Source organism: Neomonachus schauinslandi, chromosome 15 (assembly GCF_002201575.2).
Source record: "Neomonachus schauinslandi chromosome 15, ASM220157v2, whole genome shotgun sequence".
In the NCBI taxonomy this organism is placed as follows: Eukaryota; Metazoa; Chordata; class Mammalia; order Carnivora; family Phocidae; genus Neomonachus; species Neomonachus schauinslandi.
Genome location: NC_058417.1, coordinates 34,426,796 through 34,445,499, shown reverse-complemented (window position 1 = coordinate 34,445,499; position 18,704 = coordinate 34,426,796). Strand labels below are relative to the sequence as shown.

Genomic DNA, 18,704 nt, shown 5'->3' with positions numbered 1-18,704 from the left:
AAGCAGAAAAGACAGGTCTTGCAGAATAACCCACACGATGGGGAAGACTTGGCAGAGGTGGGGAGAAGGCGACACCCCCCCCCAACCTGGGGAAAAGTCTGCAGGGCAGAGAGAAGTCTTGTGCTGCCTTTTTACAGTCAGATGAGATGGTGAACCCTAGCCCTCAAGGGGAGAGTGGACCTGGAAGAGGAGGGGCCTGCGTTCAGGACTCAGTTTCCCCACCTGTGAAATGAAAACACCGCTGGGGACTTTCCAGGTCCCTTCTGGCTCTGATGTGGGCTGGGCCCACCCCACCTACTATCCCTGGGACACAGCAGCTCAGTTCCTGCTCCTCAAACCCTCGGTGGTTTGGCCTTTACAAGGTACCTCTCTCTTGCGGGGATCGGTGACCCCGCTCCCTCACACCGTCTGGGGGTCAAGTGACCCATGCAAATATGTTTCGCCAGCTCACTTTTCGGTGGTGTTTGAGGTACCTGACATTTCCTGCCATAAGGGAGAAAAATGGCCCCCCACCCCCTCCAACGGCAGCTTCCGACTCTTTCCCTGCGCTCCCCCCCCAATACAGCATCTGATATTTCCACAAACTTCTTGTCCCGCCTGTAAAAACCAGAGTTGAAGCTGTACCTTGACAGCAGTTCTGACAGCCAGGTGGGCGGGGGGGGTTTCCAGAGGCCCCTGCCCGCACCCTGCAAGCTGGCGTTTCCCGTGTTAATGGCAGCATCCCGTAGCTGTGCAACGGGGGGTGAGTTGCTTAGCCTCTCTGGGCGTCTTTTCCTCCATTCAGCAGTGAAGGTAGCTTGTCGTGAGGATGGAGTGTCGTGATGCACACACCAGGAGCCCAGTAAATATTAGCAATTGGGACGACTATCCCTGCCCGCGGTGGCTGGCCTTGGGCGAGTCGCTGGCCCTCTCCGGCCCTGAACCTTTTCCTTTGCGAAGTGGGGGGAACCCAGGGGACAGCCGAGGTGCCCGGCACACGACAGAGCTCAGGCACCGGCCGAGGGGTCGTTAGCGAGGGCGGCCGCTGCCCAGCGCCGTCCTGAGACACCCCGTAGGTTTTCTTGGAGCCGACGAGTGTGTCAATCGAGGAGCGAGGAATGTGATACGTCCCGGCAGCTGGGGGAGCCGGAGCATATCTGGTATGTGTCTCTGGAATGATTTGGGGAAAATTCACCGAAGTTGGAACTTGAGACGCGAACTGCCCGGGGACCGAGCGATAGGGAGCTGTCCGCGCGCACACACACCCCCCGCGGCCTCGCAGAGGGACCTGGTGCGGGGGTGGGAGGCAGCGGACCCGGCACAGCACTGCTGCTAGGGCCCGCCCTGGAATGGCCGTGAACTTGTTGTTTTTCCACGTCATTTGCTCTCAAATGTACTATCGGGCCAGGCGATGCTAACCCTGCGGCTGCAGGTCCCTCCTTGTAACAAGCGATTGTGTGTTCTTCAGAGGTGGCCACGGGGAGGAGGGGGCCCGGCCCGAGGAGGTGGGGGAAAGGGAAACAAACCGCTCCTTTCCAGGGAGCTTGCGTGTCCTGGAGCCAGCTCCCCCCCAAAGCACATGCCATTTCTGGCCCTTGAAGGGGTTAAAGGCCTCCTGGAGTCAAAAACAAGCAGGTGTCCCACCGTGCCAGAGACGCCCGCCTAAACCGCTTCCAGCTTTTTTTTTTTTTTCTCCTTCTGCAACAAGTCTGTGATCAGCCACGGGACAGAGGAGCCAGCAGCCTGCCTGTGACAGGCATCAGGTTAGCTCGCTCCCACTCGGGTGGCGCGCCCAGGATATAAATCCAGGCTCAGGCCCCTGCCGCGGCTCTTCTCCCTGCACACTCAGGAGAGGGAGTTTCCTTGCAAAGACCTTTCCTTTATCTGAAGCCGCGCAGCCCAGCGGGCTCCACTGACTTGGTGGAGGCGGCCGCGGCGGCTGTGAGGAAGCCCGCTGGGGTGGGGAGGGCAGGTGTCTGCAGCCCAGAGAAGGAGAAGGCCCCAGTGGGCCCCAGCCACTGGCCCCGTCGCAGGGGAGGTCTCGAGCCACCGCAGACCGCATCATGGGGGTCCCGGGGTGCTGCCGGCTCTGGTCCCGCTGGGTGCAGGCGGCACTTCTCCTGCTGCTGCTCGGGGCGCCCCCGAGGGGCCTGGCACTGCCGCCCATCCGCTATTCTCATGCGGGCATCTGCCCCAACGACATGAACCCCAACCTCTGGGTGGATGCCCAGAGCACCTGCAAGCGGGAGTGTGAGACGGACCAGGTGAGTGGGAATCCGGAAGGCTGATGTGGACCATGTGAGGGTGTTAGTGAGGGCAAGTGGGAGCCATGGGCTGGGGAGACTCAGGAGCACCCCCCCCCCAGGCTGGGAGGATCTGGGAGCGGGAAGGAAGTTGGGCCCCAGGCCACATAAACAGGGAGTGATGTCTGTCCAAGTCCGAGGCCCAGATGAAGAGGTGGGTGTGATGTCCAAGTTCATCCTGGGGTTCCTGGTCTCATGTTTACTGAGGGGGGCTCTGAGGCAGCACTGGGCCAGGCACATCGTGGGGACTGGCATGACCCTTCAGCCCCGCCTTGACAGGTGACAGCAGCACGACGAGGTCCCAGCCAGGGATGGGAGGGTGGGCCTGGCACCTGCGTCTCTCTGGCAAAGCTGAGGCCTCCAGGCCACCCCCACACACACAGGGGTTCGCACCCTGACTCTGAGATCAGGCCAGGCTGATGGGGACAGTGGGCGGGAACAGCTCTGAATAGACCCCCTGGTTATCCCTGGGAGGGAAGGCTGCCAGATTCCTCGGTCCTCCCTTTTGCTCTCATTAGAGCAGCCTGGGGCAAGCAGGGCAGGCCTGGCGCTAGGGCAGTTCTCTCCCAGCTCCCGAGTCCCAGGGCCATCCCTGCCACTCCCCGCGGGTGACGAAGAAGAGCCCGCTGGTACCCAGCACCTGCCTGGGCAGAGGTGCTTCCTGCTGGCCCGGCCAGTTCCTAGGGCTCAGGGCTGGGCTGGGCAGCACCGGGGAATAGAAGAGACACTCCATTTGCCAAACGCACGTAGTCTACAGAAAAGCCCATGACTGCCCTGCAGAGAGTGGTCTCTGCCCCCACGGTGTCCAGGGGACAGTTGTCAGATCTCTCAGGCCAGACGCTGCCAGGGAGCAGAGGTGGTGCTGAGGAAAGGGAAGATGGGGGCAGAGCGCTCCCATTCAGCTGAGGTCATGAGCGTCATTGGCTACGTTTGCCAAGTAGGGAAGTCTGTTCCACCGGCGTGGGCTGGCCTGATAAATCAGGTAGGGCGTGGGACAGTGAGACTCTGGCTGATGTCGCGTGTCTTGGGGAAAAGGCACCTGTGTGGGGCTAGGGACTTATTTGCCTATGGGTATATTCTGAGCCCCAAGCAAAAACTGTTCTAAGGATTCCTTCTAGGTTTCCTGGGCCCAGACACACCTTTCTCCCCTCGCTCCCACCCCAACTCTGGGGACCCAACCTTTCATGGACCTCAGGGTCCTAAAGGAGCTCCCTGGGCGTGTCTCTTAAGGAATTTTACGACCCTCAGGCCGAAGAGCAGGTTCTCCTGTCCGCTCCCAGTCTCTCCCGCCCTCCATCCCCCACTGGGTCTCTCACCCTCAGACCCCAGCTCTGAGATCTGCCCATCCCTGTCCCAAAGCCTCTCCTGGCGTGGCCTAGAAGCCCATGCCAAGCAAGGACTGCAAAACAAAGTCCCCATTCTGAGCCGAGAGGGGGAAAACAGTAAACAAGTCAAGCGGGCAGGCTCCACACAGCTCCGGTGGGGGATATTTCCCCTCTTAGCTGATGTGGAATGTCAAAGAGGCTGAAATAAAAGTCGGAACCACAAGAGGCCAGCCCTAGTGGGGAGTAATTCCCAGAGCTACTACCAGGACGGAGGATTAGGAGCGTTGCCCGCCTGCCCAGTGGGTACGAGGTGTTATTGTCGAAAACACCACGTGAAATCCTTGTTTGTGTCGGTCCCAGAGCATGTTGCTAATTTCGAGGAATTAAACTAATGCCTTACGTGGCTCCACAGAGCATCAAGGGGGATTACAGCCCTAGTAAGTCCTCGCTGACGGCTCTGCTGACCTTCGCCACCCAACGGGGCTGTTTTCCTTGTGGATGTCCCCCACGAAATGTTGCACACGTCAGAGCTGAGCACCTGGGCCTGGCACAGCCCTCCGTGGTGGGGCCTGGCGTCCCGGGCCTGTCCTGCCTGCCCTTCCCCTGGGCTCTGAACGAGCATGGGCCTGCCACGGAGCAGCTGTTCCTGACGCGTGTGCGGCCGGCCTCAAACATCTGTCCCAGAGGTGTCCGATTTTTCCTTCTTAGGGTTTGGTGTGACCTCTTCAGTTCGGCCAGGGCATCCTCACCCCAGTGGAAAAAAGACAGAGAGGCAGGGCTCATTTGTTCGCACCTAGACGTCCTTTGTGGTCACCCTATGATGTGGAAGAAGAGATCTCCCTTCAGAGTCCCATCCACCTGGAGCTTGAAGCCCTTTTCTGCCACTTGCCCGCTCTCGGGACTTGGGCGAAACTTCTCCAAGTCTCTGCACTTTCATCTATAAAATGGTAGTCAGAGAAACGTCCCCTCTCGGAGGTACGTGGCCTGCCTCCTCTCACACTACCAGCTGTAGCGGACCTCGGGCAAGTGACCTCACCTCTCCGTGCCTCCCTTATCACTACCTGCGAAGTGAGGCTAATGGTCTGCCCACCGCCCAGGCTTGTGATGAGCAAGAGAGAAGCAGACAGGTACATACGTTCTTAGAAGAAGGCCCGGCAGATAGCAGGGGCTGCGTATCTCCTGTCATCATCCAAATGTGCGGCTCGCCGTAGGTGGCGAGCACATACCAGTTCCCTTCTGCAGACTCGGGGGGGCGGTGGGCAGGGGCGTGGCGGGTGGGGGAAGCCTGGGCACGCGTCCTGCTCCTCCGTGCTCAGGCCTCTCCGTCTGGCTCCCCGCAGGAGTGCGAGACCTATGAGAAGTGTTGCCCCAACGTGTGCGGGACCAAGAGCTGCGTGGCCGCCCGGTACATGGACGTGAAAGGGAAGAAGGGCCCGGTGGGCATGCCCAGGGAGGCCACCTGCGACCACTTCATGTGTCTGCAGCAGGGCTCCGAGTGTGACATCTGGGACGGCCAGCCCGTGTGTAAGTGCAAAGATCGTTGTGAGAAGGAGCCCAGCTTCACATGTGCCTCTGACGGCCTCACCTACTATAACCGCTGCTACATGGACGCCGAGGCCTGCTCCAAGGGCATCACGCTGGCCGTCGTCACTTGCCGCTACCACTTCACGTGGCCCAACACCAGTCCCCTGCCGCCCGAGACCACCGTGCGCCCCACCACGGCCTCCCCGGAGACGCCGGGGCTGGATATGGCGGCCCCGGCTCTGCTCCACCACCCTGTGCACCAGTCGGTCACCGTGGGTGAGACCGTGAGCTTCCTGTGTGATGCGGTGGGCCGGCCCCGGCCCGAGATCACCTGGGAGAAGCAGCTGGAAGATCGCGAGAACGTGGTCATGCGGCCCAACCACGTGCGCGGCAACGTGGTGGTCACCAACATCGCCCAGCTGGTCATCTACAACGCCCAGCCCCAGGACGCTGGCATCTACACCTGCACGGCCCGGAATGCCGCCGGGGTCCTGCGCGCCGACTTCCCGCTGTCCGTGGTCCGGGGGGGTCAGGCGGTGGCCCCCTCGGAGAGCACCCCCAACGGCACAGCCTTCCCTGCGGCCGAGTGCCTGAAGCCCCCCGACAGTGAGGACTGCGGCGAGGAGCAGACCCGCTGGCACTTCGACGCGCAGGCCAACAACTGCCTCACCTTCACGTTTGGCCACTGCCACCGCAACCGGAACCACTTCGAGACCTACGAGGCCTGCATGCTGGCCTGCATGAGCGGGCCACTGGCCGTGTGCAGCCTGCCCGCCCTGCAGGGGCCCTGCAAAGCCTACGCGCCCCGCTGGGCCTACAACAGCCAGGCCGGCCAGTGCCAGTCCTTCATCTACGGTGGATGCGACGGCAACGGCAACAACTTCGAGAGCCGCGAGGCCTGCGAGGAGTCCTGCCCCTTCCCTCGGGGGACCCAGCGCTGCCGGGCCTGCAAGCCGCGGCAGAAGCTCGTCACCAGCTTCTGTCGGAGCGACTTCGTCATCCTGGGCCGCGTGTCCGAGCTGACCGAGGAGCCCGACGCGGGGCGGGCCCTGGTGACCGTGGACGAGGTCCTCAAGGATGAGAAGATGGGCCTCAAGTTCCTGGGCCGGGAGCCGCTGGAGGTCACCTTAATCCACGTGGACTGGAGCTGCCCCTGCCCCAACGTGACGGCGGGCGAGACGCCGCTCATCATCATGGGCGAGGTGGACGGCGGCATGGCCGTGCTGCGGCCGGATAGCTTCGTGGGAGCGTCCAGCAGCCGGCGGGTCAGGAAGCTGCGCGAGGTCCTGCACAAGAAGACCTGCGACGTCCTCAAGGAGTTTCTGGGCTTGCGCTGAAGCCCCGCCCCCCCTCCGCCCCTCCCCGGCCCCCTCCCCGGCCCTCGTCCACCTACCCACCCCCCACGCCCCTCAGTCCGCAAACTGGGCAAGGTCAGGCTCGACAGTTGTAAGCCAGTGGGGAAAATGCACCGGAGGTTCTTAGAACAACTTCTAGTCTTGGGCTCAAGAAGGGGTCTGTATCTTCTTTAGCTGAGGGGGACCAAAGGAGAAGCCACTAGACACCTGCAAGCTATTCTTGATGACCAGTCGGTGGGGCGTTGTGACCCTCTCTGTGCTGGTCAGCCGCCTCTGCTGGCTCTCCCTGCCCCCAGCCAGCTCCCAGCCAGGCTTCCGGAGGTGGCATCTGAACGGTCGTGGGAATCACGGAATGAATCGGTTTGCAAAAGGGGTAGGTGGGGAGAGAAAGGAGGGACCAGGGACTCTTTGGACAAATTCCCCAGAGCCCCCTAGATCACTACGAGCAGAAACCACTTCATGTTAGGGCTTGTGGGACGTGGGCAGCGGTGGGGTGGGGGGCATGGTCTGACCCAGCACACCCCTTGCCCTGAGGCGGTGGTCAGCCGTGCTTCGGTCAGGTGGGCCCTGCAGTCTCTGAGGCCACCATGGCGCCGGCAGAATACACATTCTTCATGTTTCTCCTTGGCTTTATTGGTTGGTTTATTGATTGTTGACGTATTAACCTAGCTCTGTTCAGTCCGACTCAATGGACAATTTCTGAACACTTTCTGGGTGCCGGGTGCTAGGACACAGATATTAGTCAATGCCCAGCTCCTGGTGACTGAATGTGAATGTCCAGATCCCAGGGTCCCTACCCCCCAATCCCCCCCGCCCCGGGAAGCAGACCCATGCCTGGCCCTCCCAACTGTCAAATGGTCCCATTGGAAGGACAGTGTGCTTTCATCTGCCACTGGCTTCCTTGGACAGAAAGCAGATAGAAGCCCCAGGATCTGTTCTGGTGGGAAGGGAGATAAAGGGAAAGTTGGGGTTGGGATGGGGAGCAGGGTGAAAGAAGGGAGGGAGGAGGGGAGTCAGGCTTGGGAAGGAAAAGGAATGTTGCTCGATGCTTCCATCTGGTGGTGGCCTTGGGAGCTGCAGGGACCTGAGGGAGGCTCTAAGTGAGACCTGGGAGGGCAGGTTTGGGAATGTGGCAGCTTGTTGGTGACTTCTCGTTTCTGGACTTCCTGTGCAGGTCCAGCCAACTCCCCCCCCCACACACACACACACGATAAATGACTTGGGAAAGCCACTGTCAGCTCTACATCTGCTCCCCCATTCCCTCCTCAGCCCTTCCTTCTGTCCAGGTCCCTCCAAAGGAGAAAAGATCATTGTGGGGCACCCTCGTTTCTTCCTCCAATGTAGGGAGGAAGGTACCAATTAAAAGTTCATAGTATCAACAGCCCTTCTTGTGTGATTTGTTTGGGTTAATGAGTGTGTGTGGTGGTGGGGGGGCTGTCATTTGCTCTGGTGACCAGGAGGGAAGTCTGGCCAACGGGACCATATTTGGGTGATGGAGGGACACGAACATTCACCCCACTTTGGAGCTCTGAGGTTCCTTCACTGTGGTGCTCCCCCCAGCTCAGGAAAGCTGAGGCCAGAGAGGCCAGGTGACGTCCCCCAAGAACACAGAGGCAGGAAGATTGGGGACTTAGGCCCAGATGTTCTAACTTACGTCTCAGGCCCCCTGCCCATCACGACAGCATGGCGGGCCAGGGGCAGACTCCGGACCCTGTCACTGATGGTGTCGTGTTGAGAGGCACAAAGCTGGAGGAGACATGAGCGGGGCGGAAAGAGGTGGGCCACCCAGCTATAGCTCCCCAGGGGGCTCTTCTGGGTGTGGCCTGGTCCCAAAGCTGTAGGTGTGCTCAGAGCACAGGACTGCAGTTCCCCGGATGGAGACAGCAGCACCTTTGGCCTCAGGTGCTTGGGACGGTTCCCTGTCCCTGGAGATGTGTTCAGGAGCCTGTGGCCGTGGGGGCATGCCTCACAGCTCGTCCGGCCCTCAGGCTGCAAGCCAGCCAAGCTCAAGAGACACCTGTCCCCTGTCCACTTCCCTGGGTCTTCCCGGGCCACAGCCCCAAGGAGGAATGCACACCCAGCCCCACCCAGCCTGGCCCAGTCTAGCCAAACCCTCCTTAGAGAGAATTCCTGCAAGAAGGAGGGGGCCAGCATGGGGAAGACAAGCTCCTCCCGGGCCAGAGGAGTGCGAGCTTCCCAAGTCACCACTGGGGAAATGCTGAGCATTAACAGCCGCCAGGAAGGTACTCGCCACGGACCCCTCCCTGCTTGGGTCAGAGAACCAGGGAGGTGAGGACTCAGCCTTAGAGGCCTGGGGACATTCTGTTGCACCTGCTTCTAGGCTGAGATGGCCCAATAAGTAACACATTAGCTTAGAGCCTGACGGGTCAAGTGTCCACATGCTAGCATCTGTCATCTCCCTTCTTGCACGGACATGGGGCCTAAGCCCCGTGGCTGCCTGGTGGAGGTGTGACATTCAGGGGACACCAATGTCAGGGCTCCTTCTCACCAGCTCGCAGCACCTGGGGTCCCTGTCCCTCCCACTCCAGCCCCAGCCTGGCAGAGTGAGAAAGCCCGGCCGGCCGACACATTTCCCCGGTGTCTCTCTTCGTCTCAGTCTCCTCATCCGTAAAACAGAGGGGAGTAAGTGCACTTCCTGGAGACTTGGGGAGCTTGGCCCTATTAACCTTGCCAAACTGAAAAGCCTAGGAGACAGAGCCTGGCACAGAGCGCGGCCCCAGCGCCCCCTCCTGGCCCTCAGCAACCGCCTGGCTGACAGCAGTCCCCCAGGACCTAAAGCCCTCGCGTCCTCCTGCTGGGCCCGGGATTTCACACTCAGTGAACACACAGCTGCAGGTATTTTAGTCTGTTATTCGCAGAACACATTCAGACGGATCACCCCGCATGTTTGGGCTTTAGAAAATACAGGCACTTAGGGAATGGGCATCTATTATGATGTTGGATCTATGTGGCATGTATTTCTCTGTCCTTGAAACCAAGCTTAAGTCTCTGATCCCTGTTACCCAGGTGTTACACAGTAACTGACCTCTAGTAGGTGCTCCATAGAGGTTGAACCGAATTCCCAGGGTCTGGTTGCTGGGGGAACTTGGGGAGCCTGCCCACCCAGTTTGGGAGATTTGGCCCCAGCCTGGGCCCCAGGACACAGGGGGATGGAGCCCCCCTACAGGTCCGAGGCCAGACTCACCTGCCTTCCTGTCTACACTGCACACTCGCTCCTTCCCTCCTTGCATCTGGTAGCTCCCCTCCCCGTCCTCCTCCTGCTCCAGTCCCTCTCTGTTTGCCTCTTCAGAGGCCTGGTCTGGCGCCGGCTGTCTCCAGACCAGCTCGAGGCCTCTGGGGCAGGACAGCTTGGCTTTTTCCACCCTCCGCCTCCCCCAGCACCTCGAGCCTCCTAGGACACTCTGCTCCATTGTCTGGCTAGCAGCTCCATAGTCTGATGTCACCCCCTGGCCAGTGGGGCCAGAGAGCAGGGACCAGGGGCGGAACTTGAGGAAGAAAGGGGGAGAACAAACACACAGCCGCATGGTGATTTCCTCAGGCAGGGGGTGCGGAAGTGGGGGGGAGCGCCCAGTGTCCAACTGTCCTGTTATAACATCAACACTGCGTGGTCGCTCACCATGGGACAGGCACCAGACATCATCTCTTGTCTCCATCACCACTCTACAGCACGGAACACTATTCTGTGGGTGGGGAAACTGAGGCTGGAGGAGACAAGAGATTTGCCCAAGATCACCCAGCTGCCACGTGGCAGAGCCGACTTGAACACAGGCAGTTGGCTTCTCTCAGTATGTGACACACACACGCGTGAGTGCACGCACACACACACACACACACACACACACACACCCTGTTCTGGGCTGGACAGTGTGGAGTCCCATCAGGACCCCAAACATCTCCCAAGAGCCTGCCTCCTTCAGCCACCCCGGGGCTGTCTTCTGACCTTGCTGTGTGACATGATATTTCGCTCACACACATAAGCAGTCATGGCCTACATTCCTGAGTGAGACATCAGCCTTATGCCTACTCATCCTCCCAGACTCAGCTCCCCTTGGGGGAGCCTCCGCTGTCCCCCAGCTGCAGCAAGACCCTTCCATTGTCTGTTTCCCTCTGCACGTGCACCACCCAGGCCGGAAGCACTGCCTGGGGGCTCCCGGAGGTCTGTGGGGGCCCAGCCCCCAGGGCTCAACAAGAGGCTTGCTGGATGAACCAAGGGTCCTGGGACCAAGGGCTACGAGGCGCACTGGAAGCCTGCAGGGCTGTGGAGGGGCTTCCCTGGGGTTTTTCCTGCTTTTTCCCAACTCTACTTCCTGATACCCTCTCCTCCTCCTTCTCCTCCTCCTCCCACCTCCTCAAGGAGTCTGAAGTCTCTCTCCCGCTCTGGGAATGTGTGATTAATATAGGCAGGATGGGTGGCAGGGTTCCTGGGTCCTATTCGTGGCTGTGGCCTCATTCTGGAATGTGCCCTGAGGTCAAGTGACACTCATCTCTCAGGCTATGTCAGGAGGAAGGAAGAAGAACCCTCCAGCTGGCGTTCTCCTGAGGGAGACGGAAGGGCAGGCAGGTGGGCAGGCCTACCGCCCCCCTCCTTCCCGCCTCTCTGGCTCCCAAGCTCTTCAGCACTTCTATTTCAGGGTTGGGTAAGAATCTCTGTGTCCACATCCCAAATTACCCCAGGAGAGGGACCTCTGTCATCTGGCTCCCCAGCGACACCCTGGCCATCGTCCACCCCCCTCAGGTGAAGGGAAAACAGGACTCAGCTCTGACACCTCCTGGATTGGACCCTCTTGGAGGTGGGGCCTCTGACCAGCATGTCTGTCCGGGTGAGGGCAGTGAGGGTTTTCTGCCCTTTCTAAGTCTTGATACTGCGGGATGAGAACGTACGCATCCTGATCATGTGTGCTGTCCGTGTGAGAGACACAAACAGTTGTGTCTGAGGATGGGGACTGTTTTGGCCCCTTTCTGTGCAGGTAGCCAGGAAGCAGAGAGGGGGCTGGGGCCCTGGCAGGGCCCCGCAGCAGGACAGAAACATGACACCCAAAGGGACGGAATAGACAGTGCTCACGATTCTGATCGGGCACTTTATTTTTTATTTTATTTTTTTTTAAAGATTTTATTTATTTATTTGACAGAGAGAGACACAGCGAGAGAGGGAACACGAGCCGGGGGAGTGGGAGAGGGAGAAGCGGGCTCCCCGCCGAGCAGGGAGCCCAATGTGGGACTCGATCCCAGGACCCTGGGACCATGACCTGAGCCGAAGGCAGACGCTTAATGACTGAGACACCCAGGCGCCCTGATCGGGCACTTTAAATATCTTGTCCAGTTTACTCCTTGCACCCCTCTCTGAGTAATGTTACTATTTCCCACCCTAGCCTACACCATGCAGGAGGGCAAAGACACTATGTGCTTGGTTCTCCCCTGTACATTCAGCATGAGGCCTCGCCACAGAGGGTGTTCAAGAAATATTTGTGCAATGAATGAATGAATGAATGAACAAAGCAAGCCCTGTAGATCTTATGGAGGAAGAGACACTTCAAATGTATTATTTTCCCTCTTTTACAGATACTGAATCTGAGACTTTAAATGTTTACAGGAATCTTGCCCCAGGTCAAAGGGTTAATAAATGGAAGAGCCAAGATGCCAACTCAGGCCTATCTGACTTTAGTGCCTATAGTCTTTCCAGGGCGACCTGCGCCAGCCAGCCAACCCTAACCCTAACCGGCGGCCTGCCCGCACCTGCACTTCTCCCCACCCCCCATCCCCTGGCTTGGCGCCCCCCACCCGCTCAGCAGCCAGGCCGGGGCTCCGCGCCCAGCTCGCACAGCAGCCCGTCCCGCCTAGGAATGCGGTGGCAGCCTGACGGTGGCTGCCGTGCTCCCCCGGCCGCATGTCCACGAAGGAGGCGCCCCGCAGATGCTGGGTGTGTCGAGCAAGCAGAGCAGCCGTGGGTCCCCAACAGCAGGAAGGCGGCCCAGTGCGCTATCCCGCCGCAGCGTCCCCGCGGCCCAGGCAGGAGCTGACAGGCGCATCTCAGAGCAGTTCACGGCCACCGGCCGGCGCAAGGCCTCCCGGCACTGGTACATGGGCGGGGGCGAGCTGGGGTTCACCAGGCCGAGAGCCACACGAACGACCCGGTGTCCGAGCACTGGAAGTACCAGCAGGCCAGGGCCCAGGAGGGCGAGGTCAAGGAGGAGGCCGAGCTGCTAGGCCGCTGACCCCGGGCCCCCCGGGAGCTCCGCTTCTCTTCTTGTCCGAGCACATGAACCTGGACTTTGTCTCAGACCCTAGCTGACCACTGACCCCCGAGGCCCACTCTATGTCCGGCCTCTTCGAGCTCGTCTAACTCGGACACAGGCACCCCCTTCTGAGCCCCTCTTCACTGGTGACCCAGCAAGCCCCACCTCTAACCCCATGAACCTTCCTTCACTTTGACCTCCCCCACAAACCCCGTTGTGCCCCCAGACCTGTAAGTCTCAGTTTACCTTCAACCCCTCCTCCGAGCCTCCCCTCACCTCTGACCTTGCCCCCCTTTGACACCATGAGCCCCCCCTCCCCTCGGACAGCCTTACCTCTGGCTCCCATGAGCGCCCCTCCCATTTCTCCCCCCAGCCCCCTCCCCTCAGCTCTTGCCAACCTGGGTTTTCCAGGGGTGTCGCCGCAGGAGAAAGCAGCCTTGGAACATGTGAGCGAAAGACACCGTGCCCTCAAAACTCCCCACTCTCCTCCCCTCTACTCCCCTCACAATAAGTAAACTGTTGTCCTGCCCCCCAAAGAATAGAGGTACGCAAGGGGCGCCTGGGGGGCTCAGTCGTTAAGCGTCTGCCTTCGGCTCAGGTCGTGATCCCGGGGTCCCGGGATCGAGCCCCGCGTCGGGCTCCTGCTCAGCAGGAAGCCTGCTTCTCCCTCTCCCACTCCCCCTGCTTGTGTTCCTGCTCTCGCTATCTCTCTCTCTGTCAAATAAATAAAATCTTAAAAAAAGGGCACCTGGGTGGCTCAGTCGTTAAGCGTCTGCCTTCGGCTCAGGTCATGATCCCGAGGTCCCGGGATCAAGCCCCGCATCGGGCTCCCTGCTCGGCGGGAAGCCTGCTTCTCCCTCTCCCACTCCCCCTGCTTGTGCTCTTTCTCTCTCGCTGTGTCTCTCTCTGTCAAATAAATAAATAAATACAAATCTTAAAAAAAAAAAAAGAAAAGAAAAGAGGTACGCAGATTAGCACCCACACATCCAGCCCCATTGGGTGGTGGCACTCAGGCGAAGCTGGGTTTATACCTTCTGCTAAATATGGTGGAGAGGGGCTGCCCATAAGGAGACGGTGGGAGCCAGGCCAAGTCCTCTCATGGCCCGGCACAGTGCCCCTGAGAGCTGCTGCCGTGCTCCTCCCAAGAATCAGTCTACCAGCGGGTCAGTTCCTCCTCCTTCCGAGACCTGTGCTGCGGCTGCTCATCTTGTTTCTTGGGTGGAAGTGCTGGCCGAAGGTTATGGTTATTGTTATGGTCATTGCTGCTCAAATTCAATTGCATAAAGGGGCACCAGATATTTTAGGCCTCAGGGTCTCCAAATCTCCTTAGTATCCAGGGTGGGTGGCAGTGAGGAAAGGTCAGAGTGATGGAAGGGCATGGGTTCTTGAGTCACACTGCCTGGACTCATATACTGGCCGTGTGACTTAAGGTAATTTACTCTGTGGGCCTCAGCATCTTCATTTGCAAAATGGAATAATAATAGTCGAGTCAGTCCTGGGCCTGGTTGCTCCAGTTGGTTGGGGATACTTGCTGTTTCTTGTTCCTGCCCATGGCTGAGCAAGAGTCAGGATGTGAGAACAGGCTCCCTTCCCCAAAGCTGCCCTTGGACAGCAAAGTAAGAACAGATGCAATCCCTTCTGCTGACAAAGGAAGAGTTCAGGATGAAGGTAGCTGGAGTGGAGGGGAGAGAAGAAAGAAGGAGAGAGAGAGAGAGACTCTAGGTTGTGCAGTTGGAGACCAGCAAGCAGAAACAAAGTCTAGTAATGGTGTCCATGGAGGCCCTAAGAGCGTTTCTCCATCCTTCATTCCTGGCTCCAGTACCTCAGAGCATGGAGCTGAGCTCTTACCGACCTCCTACCTCAAGCATCACTTCCCACCTCAATGCACCACAAGGGGCAACAGAATAAAAGGGGAAATAGCCTTAGAGTCTTGATGTGACCAAAAAGCTCAGACTCGGAGCGATCCTTACAATCATCACAACCAACAATTTCACCTTATGACCCTAAGAAGAGGAGAACGCTGGTGTTCCTGGATGAGCGCAACACAACTTTAATGAGACTTACACACATGGTGACCCATGTCCACCCCAGAAGGTGGGTACCCTTTGCCAATTAGATGCCCCGGTAGCAGGATGAATAATTTCCATTACTAAGAGCTAACAGCACCTAATATGTGCTCATACAGTATCTCATTAAATCTTCACAACCCTGGCAGGTATCTATTATTTACCACCATTTAATAGTCTCTCCATTTCAGAGATGATGAAATTGAGGCTCACAGAGATTGAATCATTTGCCCAAGGCCCCTGGCCAAGCAGCAAACCAAGCCTAGGTCGGTATAGTGACTCCAAAGCCCGTGCATTTAACCCCATGTACAGCATCTTCCACCACAGAACAGTGAAGTATGGTTTCCTCTCACTTTTGCTTCCTCTCTTCTCCATGCTAATCCACAGTGAAGTTTCACTGCCTAGGATTCTCGTGAAAATGCATGTTTTAAGGCCAGCTGACCTCCCCTAAGAAGGCTGAGCACATGCCCTTGAGGCTAAGCCACAGGAAGAGAGAGGAGAGAGGAAGATAGGGGTTTCAAGCCCCATCTCACAGAAGAGTAGAGAGAGTTCTGGTGATTCCCTATGGGGAAGAGGATTATGCTTAATGCGCTCTATAGCTTACATAATCCTCACACTGCCCGGAACAAGTAGGACTTTTCAGATAGGAAATCTGAGGCTGAGTAGGTTTAGCAGGACATGGCTATTCAGGGTGCATTGGGATTCAGTTCAAAGCCTTACTCCAAAGCCCATATTCTTTCTTGTACAGGGTTACTGGGAATAATTTTATTTGGAGGCTTAATGAGGCCCCTACACTACTCTAGAACATTCTTAATTAGTTCTTAGCAGTTACCAAGGATTCTGTAGGGGAAATTGTGGGGCCCAGACCTCTGTCCCTGCTGGAGAAGGCGGGGTAAGACATAGATCAGACGCTGGTGTTTTCTGTTCCAAAGCAAGATGCATGCTTCTTTCAGAGAAGTGATGCTCTCTGAACATTGCGAGTCACATGAAGGGGCTTGGCCAGCTTGCAGCAGTATTTTCAGAGGATGACAGAGTGCTCAACCACAAAGGAAGCCTGGGGGAACCTGGGGAAGGGCTTTGCCCAGGCAAAGTGACCCAGGAGAAAAGTTATTTGGGGCTGTTAATTTCTGGCTTAGATTTATATTAAGCTTTTCCTTCAAAGCCTCATTCTTTGATTTATGCTCAACCTGGAAGATATTGTAAGCGTCCAAAAAGCCAAACTGGAAAACGGATCAGTTGAGCTCTGAAAAGACTTGTTCCCTTGGCTAGGAGTAGAGTGTGGTGACTGGGGGGATGGCAGGTGGGAGTGCCCTGGGGGCATCTGAGTTTATGCAGATATTCCACCAACACCAACTTCTGGGAGGGTGTTACCTGCTGTGAACCCTGATACTTACAAAAACAGAGAGTTTTGTCTCTAAAGGTAGAAAAACAAATGAGATGACCCCTAGAGGGAGCTTCTAGCCTGAGGAGGTTTCTAGGATAAGCATCTTGAAAAGGTAAGAATTAGAACATCCCTCCTGGGCAACCTACTACCGCTCACTACCACCACTCCTACCCTTGGACTTCTTACCTGACCTCCCCATCCCACCCCTGAGCTTGATGAACAGAGTTCTAAACCAGCTCATTTGTACAGTGTCTTTCTGTTCAAAACTTGGAACAATGAAAAAAATTAAAATATCCAAAGTTAAAGGCAGCTTCTCCTGGGAGTGATGGGCTGGCAGCTGAGCTTCTTGTTCTGATTTCTTCGGCTTTTTCCCCCCAAGGGTTAGCACACATTCTTCCCACTTGGGACACATCCGATGGAGAAGAAGAACCAGGATCAGGTTTTTCCTCCACCGAGGCTGGGACTTGGAGGGAGCCCATGCTTCCCCGGATGACCCATTCTTCATCACTTGATAACTCCCCCTTGCAATCTAGAATCCCTCACATGGGCGTGCTCTCTCCTTTTTTTGTTCACACCTCCACATTCTCCTGTGTCTGATCATTTGGGCGTGTGGGTTATCTTTTCTTAGAACGTAAGCTCCTTGCAAGGTCTTAAAGGTTTATATGCATCACCACGAGTTCCTAACCCAGTAAATGCTCAATAAATGTATTGAGTGGATGACACAGGGATTGGTTCAAATGATATCTCCCTTTGTCTGAGACGATTTAGGGACCTGAGTGGAATGTGACCCCAGAGCAACTGCTGAGTCAACCTCACCCTTTTGCTATCGTCAGTACGAGGAAAGCCTGGGACCGTAGACCTCAGGTATGGGTAGCGCCGAGAGTGACTTCTCACAGATTCTGAGTGCCCAGACAACAGCAGGGATGTGGGTAAATACAAGCAGCGTGTGACCCTCAAGTTCTCACAGCCTACTCCACTGTATTTTCGCAGCAGAGACGATATTAAAATGAGGTGGGGGTTGCTGAGCAAACTACCACGTACAGGACCACGCTGGGTGCGCATGGGGAGCTTGGCGCAGAGTGCCTTTTAGATAATGTCCCCTAAAGAATCAGGTGTGGTTCTTTCACAAAGCCTTCCTATTGAGGTCAACCAAAGGAGCCGTATAGGGTAATGGGGAAGGGCCGCAGACTTTGGAAACAGAAGCCCGCAGCTCAAGTCCTGGCTCCACTGGCCGTAACCGTCACAGGTTCCCTACTTCCATCTCTTTATCTATAAATGAGGGAAACAGCACAGCCTTCCGAGGGCTCTAAGGAAATTTAAATGAGTTAAAACATACAAGTGCTTTGAACAATATCTAGCACATAGTAAATACTATAAAGTGTTGGCCACTATTACTGAGCTTCTGACTTGGGTCGTTCCCTCTGGACTCCCGAAGAGTCCAAATAATGCCAAAGCCATCATCACTCAAAGAGGCAGCATGCAAGGGACGAGCACCTACCCTCCTTCCACGTCTGGAAGAAGCCGCACAGCCATCAGCCAAGTGTGGTGTGCCCGCGCTAGGGCTAGTGTCCTGGGTCTATGGACTTCCACAAAGCCTCCACTAAGGAGAACTGATCTCCGGACAAGTCCCAAGGCAGGGTGTACAGAGGCTCCCTCCTGCCCTGTTCTCTCCCCTTTCCCAGATCCTGAAGGAGGGGCAGATAGAGGAGACACGACCTAGCTGCCTTCCTACCTGCTGCCAGATCCTTCTCCTCAGGCAGAGGTCCTGGGAGAGATAAGGTATTACCTCCATCTGTCTATTCCTTTTTCACAGGATCTAAAGAGTTCTTTGAACTTTTGTGGCTCAGATATTAAACAAGTCTCCTTCTAAAAAACATTTCTTCCTAAACTATGGGGGAAAAAAAAGTTTCCTTTGTTTCTTCCAATCTATTGTAGGATTCAGAAAGATGACATTTCCCCAGGTAAGACTCTTTATAGCCCTCTGAAAACTGGACAGTTCCCAAATCTTTAAAGGGCCTCTGGTGACACCTCAGTTTCTAGAAAGACTGCCCAGGGACTGCAGCTATCTTAGGCATTGGATTGAAGTGGTTTGGAGATCCCATCACGTTTCCTGGAAATAGAAAGGAGTTAGCAGAAAGTAAGTCACCAGGGCTGGAACTTCACAATAACAGGTAGTTTACAAAACAAAGAGTGTTCTTTTTGGGAACAGAGCTCTGGGGTCAGTAGGCAGATCTGGATAATCAGAGTGGGAAAAGAACAGGCATGCCCATCACAAAACAAATCAAAATCCAACCTTCATCCTTTTTTAGCAATGAACTGATGGATGGTGTGTGTTAGGGGTGGGTAGCATGGAAAAGCCATGCATGCACCTGCGTGCAGAGAAGGGGACGTGTCCAGAATGACCAAGACTGTGTCACAGGGCATCCGGGCTAAAACGGACAACGTGACTCCATTTCGTAACCCACACTGACAGAAGGGGTATCCAGCATTCCCTTCCGTCGGTATCCGGAAGTC

At 56.8% G+C, this 18,704-nt stretch overlaps 1 protein-coding gene across 1 annotated transcript; it reads left to right on the top strand.

The window, feature by feature from the left end:
* Positions 1-2,042: 2,042 nt before the first annotated feature.
* Positions 2,043-6,468, top strand: WFIKKN2 (WAP, follistatin/kazal, immunoglobulin, kunitz and netrin domain containing 2). The gene is made up of 2 exons (XM_021704456.1): positions 2,043-2,243; positions 4,948-6,468. The coding sequence occupies exons 1-2, from the start codon at positions 2,043-2,045 to the stop codon at positions 6,466-6,468; spliced, it is 1,722 nt and encodes a 573-aa protein (XP_021560131.1).
* Positions 6,469-18,704: the final 12,236 nt, after the last annotated feature.